The following is a 9,522-nucleotide window of genomic DNA, read 5'->3' on the forward strand; positions in this document are numbered from 1 at the left end:
TGTTAAGGGATCAGGTGTCAGGCATCAAAGAACAAAAAATCGTATCATTGTAAATGAGGGTGAGTGCAGAGTGGAGACCCAAAGCCCATCTGTAAGCAGCTGGACACCCCCTTACAGAAGGGTTGCAGGAAGGAGATGAGCCAGTCAGGGTGCAGGGTAGCAATGATCAAATATACAACTTTCTCCTAGTTCTTAAATGCTCCCCCCCTCCCCCAACTATCATGATCCCAATTCTACCTTACAAATCCAGCTAGACCAGAGGGTGTACATTGGTACAGATAGGAACCGGAAACACAGGGAATCCAGGACAGATGATCCCTTCCAGACCAGTGCTGAGAGTGGTGATACCGGGAGGGTGGTGGGAGGGTGGGGTAGAAAAGGGGAAGCGATTACAAAGATCTACATATAACCTCCTCCCTGGGTGATGGACAACAGAAAAGTGTGTGAAGGGAGATGTTGAACAGTGTAAGATATGACAAAATAATAATTTATAAATTATCGAGGGAGGGGGGAGGGGGGAGGGGGAAATTGAGGACCTGATGCCGGGGGCTTAAGTGGAGAGCAAATGTTTTGAGAATGACAAGGGCAATGAATGTAAAAATGTGCTTTACACAATTGATGTATGTATGGATTGTGATGAGTCGTATGAGCCCCTAATAAAATGATTAAAAACAAAAGGGTCTTCTCCGGACCACACTCATAATATGGCAGGTCAAGATATAACAACACCTGGAACAAAGAAAGTAGTTGCTGGGGAAAAAAGAAAAGAATACTGGTTCTCTTAGGAGACCTAACTGTGCCCCCCTGGCTTCCAGTAGGGTCTCTTATGACCAGCTGGCCCAGATCCTCCGGCCTCCACAGATTTTTATTTTTATTTTCTTTGCTGTTCAGATATGGACATCCCTATGTCCACGGATCTCGAAGCATGAAGGTTCATGCTCATTAGTACCATGAGCTTCCAGGGTGAAGGATGCCATCTCCTCTTCTTGACACCTCTGGGGACTAACTCTTTATCTGGTCGGAGTTGGTCCTAAAACCCAGAAGTATGATGAGTGAGGAAACGGTAGTTTGTTCCCAGCCTTTTCTTCTAGAACTAGCAGTCTTTGTTGCTCGTCAAAGGGGTGGCCCGTGCTTGTTTCCTCTTCCTAGCTCCTGGTGATCTTATGATGTGACACTGCTCTTATCTAGTGAGTAACCGTTTGGTTTGTGACTGAACATCGGTCATCAAAGCAACAACAAAAATTATTTATGTTTTGCCCATTTGTAGTCTACATCGGCTGATCTTTCTCACAGCGACGCACCCTCTAGCAGTGGCTCCGTGGGAACAAGTAGGACTTCACAGAAAAGTAAGAGCGACTGTCTTGTTTCATCTGACTCTGTTCAACCTGGGGCTGAGACACCCCCTGCAGCTGCAGGGTCCCTCACTGAGTATCCCCCTGTCCTTGTCTTGGACGGCCCTCCTCCCTGGCTGTGTTTCTTTTGGGACTCTCTAGCACCCTATCTCCTGCTGAGTGTCCTGACAGTGCTTGGCAGATGGGAATCTACAGGCATTGAGAAGCCAATTTTCAGGTTCTTTCAGTTCACTGAAGAATTTTGGGGGGGGAAGAAATTCCCTTATGTGTTTCCGAGGCTGTACATCTTTATGGAAGTACAACGACTCATCTTTCTCTTGTGAGTGTTTGGTGGTTTGGAACTGCTGACCTTGTGTTTAGCAGCCCAATGCATAACCCACTGCACCAGCTACCAGGGCTTCTCAGGCTGTGGCTGTGCTACAGAAATGCCAGGGCTGTGCAGGATGTTGGGAAGGGACAGTTGCCCCTCATCACTGGGGGTGGAGCAGGGCGTAGGGACGGAAAACTTTCTTTATAGCCAAGATGGGACTCAGATCAGCCCTGACTTCAGTTAAGAAATAAGTCTAACTCAGGATCTGTGATTTCTAGCAAAGTATTTAATGCTTCCTTCACATTTTTAATTGTTAGGTGGAACGCATCTGGGAAGTCTTATTTGTCTTTCAGCAATGTGTGCAAGTTTTAATGAAAACCATAAAAACCTTAGCTTTGCTTGTAGGTGTATTTGGATGTCATACTTGTCAGTCCTGTCAGTAGAGTGAGAGATGAGATGTTACCGAGTTGTCTTGCTGTAATAGGCGAAGATGACAGCACAGCTGCTGGTGATGCTGGCCCTACCCTCCTGGGAAGAGATGGGAGACTCAGGCGGGACCTCGTGGATGCCAGTGTTTGTACCAGAGAGAAACTAGCACATGTGAGAGACTGCAAAACAGGTATCCAGCCTCTATGGTACTTACTTTCTGAATGTGACCAAATCTTGCTTAAGAAATTTTGAGATATAAATCTAAGAGAAATCAGTTCATGCCTCAGTTAAGAGATACTTATTGGGGGACAGACAACCGAAAAGTGGATGAAGGGAGACGTCGGACAGGGCAAGATATGACAAAATACCCATTTATAAACTATCAAGGGCTCATGCGGGAGGGGGGAGCGGGGAGGGAGGGGAAAAATGAGGACCTAATGTTGGGGGTTTAAATGGAGAGAAAATGTTTTGAGAAACGATGTACAAATGCGCTTTACACAATTGATGTGTGTATGGATTGGGATAACAGTTGTATGAGCCCTAAATAAATGTTTAAAAAAAAAAAAAGAAAGTGGAGAGAATATAACCTTTTGGGGTGACGATGAGGCCATCAATAAAACAGTGGACATGTATGATCTGGGGAAAAAAAAGAGATACTTATTGAACACCTGCTACATCTAAGGCATGGTCTGGACACTTTGGCTTCTTTGGCTTTTATTTATTTATTTTAACAGTTTTGTTGACAAATAAGAGTGCTGGTGGCATAGTGATCAACCCTATGCTCCTAAAGGCCAGCAGTTTGTAAAGAGTTACAGTCTCTGAAACCCAAAGGGGCTGTCCAATAGGGTCGCTGTGAGTCGGAATCGACCCGATGGCTGTGAGTTTGGTTTTATTGACACATAATTTTCACACCATATAATTCGGTGGTTAAATGTTAACACATTTTCTTTGTTTCTTTACTCAGTATTATTAGCTCCCCAGGTTTCTGTGGCTTTAAGACTCTCTCTTATGAACACAAATAATAACATTTCCCCCCAAGTCACATCTCACTTGCTGAAAGGACTTTGTCCTGATACCTGGTGTGAGGATTAAAAAGGTGCTTCATGTCTGTCTCTGTCCTTTTCTTGGATGGGGAATATTAATACCTTCTCTTGGCTTCAGCTGCAGAAAGAAAGACAGGGCCTAACTCGGGAATTCTTCACCAGGAGGTCAGACCTGCCCCTGAAATGACGCACAGCGTGTGGGCACTGCATTGTCTTTCTGGGCAGTGAAACAGTTGTTTTCATTGGATCCTCAGCAGAAAGCTGTGCGGTTCCCTCTCAAAAGTTGACCTCAGGGGTGCAGATCAGCCTTTTCCGAGCATCTTCTTTAAACCATGCAGCACAATAAGAAATCGGTATAGAAACGGGCTTCAAAAAGTATGTGGAAAATGGAATGAAAAGATAACTTTTTGAAGCTCCCACTTATTATCACCTATTATACTATAATAATAGTTATTATTATTAGCGTGCACACACACATACACACAACAAAGGCATTTAACTTTACTAATGGGAGTCATTCTGATCCATTCTATTGAACTCTAGTGCTTCATAAACAATGCTGGTTCCACTCACCTAACTTCATGACCACCCCACGAATACATCACAGCTGCAGGTTGAAAGCACTTCCACGCATGACCGCTAAGGGTCATGCCTGCCCTGACATTGTGAGATGGTTCATTAGTATGAACAAGTAAGGAAAATGTTCCTCAGCATGTGGAAGCATAAAAGAAAACGTGGTTAATTAGAATAGCATTGTGATCCCTCTCACCATTCAAGAGCGTGCCATGGATCAAGTCTGGGGGAACGCTGAGGCCTACATGTTACAATTTTCCCCTCACCACTCCAAGGACTCCTGCCTCATTTCTTCCACGTGGAGAGCAAAATGGCACCTAGTTGAGATGATTCTTTTCTATAAGATCGTTTCCTGAACGATTCTCTGCAGTGGTCCTCAGCCTTCTAAATGCCACGACCCTTTAATACAGTGCTCATGTTGTGGTGACCCCCCTGAACAATAAAATTTTTTTTGTTGCTCCTTCATCACTGTAATTTTGTTACTGTTATGAATTGGGCGACCCCTGTGAAAAGGGTCATTCGACCCCCAGGTTGAGAATCGCTGCTCTGCAGGAACAGGCAAGAAGTCCCTTGCCTGTGCGCTCCTCGGTTCTTTTAAGATGTGCATACAAAGATGGACCTCCTGAAGCACACATGGCTCCCAGAGGAAACTGTTTCCACATAGGAACACGGGATAGTGCTTCCACACTGCCGTCAAGACCCACTGCCCGCGGACTCGATGCTGACGCTGTTCACCCTGTTGGACAGAGCAGACCGAACTACTTACTCTACAGGGCTTCTTCTCGCCTCATCTCGCTCCCGTGGAGCAGCGGGAGCGTTCGAACTGTTGATCTTCGGTTCACAGCCCACACTGAGGCAGGGCTCCTCCCGCTCTCCTCAGCCCCCCTCAAGCGCCGAAGCCTCTTCTGGTCCATACATAGTAGTCTAGCCACTGGTGTAAAGACTATGTTTTCATGCAAAACAAATTTTCGGAAGTGTGCCAAACCATTTTCTTTCTTTATTGTGGTGGTGTGTGCGTGGTAGTCGTCGGTACGTGCCATCGAGTCGGCGCCCACTCAGACCCTGCGCCCCACAGAAGGAACGAAGCCCGGCCCAGGCCGGTGCGTCCAAAGGGCCATTCGCGAGCCCGAGCCCTTTGTTGCAATGACACCAGACGCCCATCAGGGGGCTTCAAAAGGCTTGTGGGAAAATGGGATGCACAATGAACGGACGCACTGCTGTCCCGTTGGGTGCGCTTCCCCGTAGCCCGATGGGGCGGAGCAGAAATGCCCCGCAGGGGTCCTTGCAGAAAGCACACTGTCTGGTCTCTCTCGGTCCGAGTGGCGGACGGGTACGCACGGCGGCCCTTCCCGCTAGCGGCCCAACACTTAGCCTCTGTGCCACCACGGCTCCATCTATGCATGAGGCGGCTTCAGGAAGTTTCGTGGAAAAATGGAAGTCAAAGAGAGTGGCATTTTTCCCCATGGAAAATTTGAGATCGATTGGTCTATCTGTCTCACAACACATTTGGCATTTTAATCCATTGTATGTGTATAGTTCAACGACCCGAATTACGTGTCCCACGATCTGCAACCAGGACTCCCTGCCTCCACAGTCTTCCATCATTCTTCTCAGAAACGCACTATGGCGCACCTGTTTTGCTTTGTTTAAGCTTCTTTTCGTTTTGCTCTTGAGGAAGTACACAGCAAAACAGAAGCCAATTCAGGACCGTCTTCCTGTAGTCCAGGACGCTGTGATGACACTCTTCAGGCGGTGGGAAAGTTCTCACCCTCCTTCTGCCCACCCCACTCACCTGGGCTCCGGGGTCCCTGAGCTTCCCAGCTGATCTCTTGCCAATTTGATTCACATGGGTAGTTCTTACAAGAACATACTGCTAAAGGCAGACATGCTTTATAATTACGCTCGATTGTGGTTTCTTTTGAAAGAGGTTTCACGGGATAGTTTCGCTTTAAGGTTTAAAGACTATCTCTTGTCCCAGACTCAGTGACTTCGAACTTGGGGCCGTGGACTCAATTCTGTAAAGATTTACAGCCAATAACTCCGGAAGGTCTGAATTCACACAATGCCTAACTTTTGTTTAACTTTTGGTTGACTTTTGTACGATCAGGAGCTTGGTATGGCATTCATTGTAAGAACTACACAGTTTCTTTCTAGCCACTTGAGCGTATTTCTCAAGCTGATTTGAATTGCAGAGAATCAGAGCTAGAGGAAAGTTCTAGAAGGAGTTCTGGGCCTGCTGGATTTGGAAACATTTCTCCTCTCAGCGATAAGAACACCTGTGTCTGCTCTGATTTCTTATGGGCCTGCTTTATACAAGACTCCCTTTCAAGCTCCGCCCTTACGTGTTAGGCTGAAATTTATAGGAGTGGTTCTGTGTTGTGGAAGAAGCATTCTGGCTTTACTGGAACTACTGTATCTTTCTTAATGATGCAATTAGTAATAGTATGGTGTGATGAAAAAATTATTTTTATTTATCTTTTTCAGGGTCTAGTGGAATACCTGTGACACTGGTCACAAATCTCTTTACTATCGATTTGCCCCAGGACTGGCAGCTATACCAGTATAATGTGACATACACTCCAAATTTGGAATCTAGAAAACTGAGAACTGCTTTGCTTTACGGTCATCGTGAACTTTCTAGCAAAGCAAAAGTATTCGATGGTGCCATCCTTTTTCTGTCACAAAAGCTAGAAGAAGAGGTAGCGTATAATTAAGTTTTCATTATATTCCTATCTACGTGTGTGTCTGTGGAAAATATATGAGTTTCAAAGAGATCGAGGAAAAACAGGATGAAAAGATCTTGGAATTTTGCCACAAAATTTTTGAAGCTCCCTTGATGTATTGTGTAATGAATATGTATTATTCATATATTTTGTATGTCTAGATACACATCTTTTATAAGGATATATATACACATATGGATATGTGTATGTGTGTATATATTTATATAGATATACAAACACAGAGAGAGAGAATGTGTGTGTATGTGTGTGCACTTGATAACCCTGGTTGTGTTTGACTACTAACTGAAAGGTCAGTGGTTTGAATCCCCCACCCACTCGCCCATAGAAGGGAGATGTGGCAGAAGGAAAGATAATGGCTTCTCTAAGGATTGTAGCCTTAGAAACCATGGGGCAGTTCTACCATGTTTTACAAGGTCCCCGTGAGTCGGACTTGACTTGTGCCAATGGATAGATGTGATATATATACTCTGTCAAGTCAGCAAGAACCCCTGGGGACGTCTTCTACAACAGAACGAAACTGCCTAGTTCCGTGCCCTTTTCATGAGTGCTGGCATGGTGGAGTGCAGTCAGACAATATTCTGATCCCTAGAGGTTTCATTGACGAATTTTCAGAACTCATTAGCCAGATCTTCCTTCCTAATCTGTCTTAGTCTGGCAACTACTGAAACCTGTCCATCATGATGAACCTGCTGGTAATTTGAATACCGGTAGCAGTTTCCAGTATCACAGCAACACAAAAGCCACCACTGTGTGACAGACTGACATACAAGCGGTGGACACACACACACACACGTAAAAGTTTAACTGATTCATGTGACAGTTGGAATGAGTGTCATTCCTTTCTTCTTTCCTATCCTCCTGCTGAGAGCTAGACGTCTCCCTAATTAAGACCTCCTCAATAGTTTATCTTCTAATTTAGGAGCTGATTGTCTTGCATTTTAAAATAAGACCCTTTATACAAACACTACGTTTTCGGCGACTTTTATTTGAGGCAGTGTCCTGGTTTCCTAAAATAAACTAGACTTCAAGAAAGACCATTGAGCCGGCGGCTTCAGAACTTCCAACTTCTTGCTTGATTTGCTCCTGCAGAGGGGCACCTCTGCTTCCAAGTAACTTGACATCAACCACTGATCCCCAGACTGTCACTTCCTTCACGGCTGTGCCATCTTCCTGTACTCTAGTCTAGGAAGTGCGAGTTACCGATACCATGCTTTAGAGTGTTTTAAAAATGGTGCTGCCATGGGAGCTGGGGGTCCTAGTGGCCCTGTAAGTTAGAAATTGAGTTTTTAACCCCAACTTGATGGTTCAAGCCCATCAGCCACTCCCTAGGAGAGATAGGAGACTGTCCACAACCATAAGGACTTTTCTTAGAAACCGTACATAGGGTCACTGTAAACTAGGATTGACCCGATGGAGGCGAATTGGTGGTCCATTCGATTAGTGATTGAGTGTTATATTCCTTTATTCATTTTAACACTTTTAATATTTCTAAGCCTGAAATAAAATGTGAGAGTTTACTATTTAGTTATTTGATTCTTCCTAAAGGAAAACGAAGGCTACATGTAGAAAAAGAATCCAATTTCTATCAAAAAATTAGCACAGCCTGTGGTATTAAAACTTCAGGCTTCCTCTGTGCTTGCAAAGTTTAATCCTTTAGGACAGCACTTTGAATGGGATGACCCCATTATCACAAATGTGAATTTCTATATTCTAGGCCTATCTTTGTGCATTTCTATAATCTAGGCCTATCTTTGTGCATTTCTTCAGCAATATCTTTGCGAAGTATGTTTCTGAGCAGCATTCTCAGAGCCAGGGGTGGGGGCACTAGCTCTTTTATTAGAGCTGAGACTTATAGGCACACTACTTGAGTTCATTCCATTGGATATGGAACTTTAAAATCAAACCATATAGTTAAATGTAACTGAATATCTGGACCTGTACTTTTGGACACATTTTTATTCGCCTTTAGTCCTTATTGATTCCTCAGTATTTTATCATATGATTCCCCCAACATTAATAACATGCCTTTCATCTTCAGTGACATAGGAGGGGTTGCTCCTTGCCCCTCAAATGAAATTGGGCTGGGCAGAGCAGAACTTTCGTAGTACACATCTTTCCCACTAGGTGAGCTTTGAGCAACTCACTCTGAGTTGTGTACCCAGTGGCTTCCCCTGGGGAGGTTCTGGTCACAGTGAATTTTTTCATAAAACCAGTTGCACTCAAACCTTGTTTTTTGTGATGGCCAATTTGCACCTGTGGAATTTTGTTTCCTGCTTGGTAAAAATGCTGCAGAAACTGTGATGTTGAACACAGCTTACAAGGACAGCGCTATGGGAAAAACTCAAGTGTACAAGTGGTTTTCTCATTTCAAAAAAAGATGAAATATCAATGGTGACAAACCTACTTCTGAACATCTGTCAACTTCCAGAACGGACAAAAATGTCTACTCATAGTGCATTTGGAATTCATTCCACCAGGCCAGACTGTTAATCAAGCTTTCTATTTAGAGGTTTTGAAAAGATTGCGTAATAGTGTGTGACCAAAAAAGCATGATATGTGGCAGACAGGGGACTGGTTTTGCCTTCAAAACAATGCACCTGCTCACGCAGCCATCTCAGTGTGCCAGTTTTTGGTGAAAAAACAGCATGCCTCTCTTGCTCCATGCACTTTACTCACTTGACCTTCCTCTGTGTGACTTCCTTTTGTTACCGTGAATGAAGAGGGACATGAAAGGACAGTGATTTAACGACATAGAAGATGTGAGGGGAAAAATGAGGAGGTGCTGTCAGCCATCCAAACAGATGAGTTTGAAAAATGCTTCCAAGGATGGAATTGCAGATTTGACAAATGGATGAGGTGTAATGGCGAGTACTTTGAAGGTGATAAGGTTGTTTTGTTAAAAAAAATTTAAATACATAACTTTGGAGACAAAACTTCCCCCCCACCTTTTTTGGTATCCCTTCATATTCCTGCTTCATAGTCTGTTCTTAATTTGGAAGCTGAGGTAGTTAATTTATTGTGCCAACCTGGCCGATAAACACATGTGGGATTAATTAAAAGGCAGAGAGATA

General features: G+C 44.2%; 1 protein-coding gene across 1 annotated transcript in view; it reads left to right on the forward strand.

The window, feature by feature from the left end:
- Positions 1-9,522, forward strand: part of PIWIL4 (piwi like RNA-mediated gene silencing 4) — a 64,136-nt gene that overhangs the window by 850 nt on the left and 53,764 nt on the right. Inside the window, exons 2-4 of the mRNA XM_004709021.2 lie at positions 1,268-1,358; positions 2,165-2,281; positions 6,192-6,406. Of these exons, the coding sequence (XP_004709078.1) occupies positions 1,268-1,358; positions 2,165-2,281; positions 6,192-6,406 (423 nt within the window). The remainder of the gene's footprint in view (positions 1-1,267; positions 1,359-2,164; positions 2,282-6,191; positions 6,407-9,522) is intronic.

Source organism: Echinops telfairi, unplaced genomic scaffold (assembly GCF_000313985.2).
Source record: "Echinops telfairi isolate 266 unplaced genomic scaffold, ASM31398v2 ScPeMD7_7421;HRSCAF=8459, whole genome shotgun sequence".
NCBI classification, from domain to species: Eukaryota; Metazoa; Chordata; class Mammalia; order Afrosoricida; family Tenrecidae; genus Echinops; species Echinops telfairi.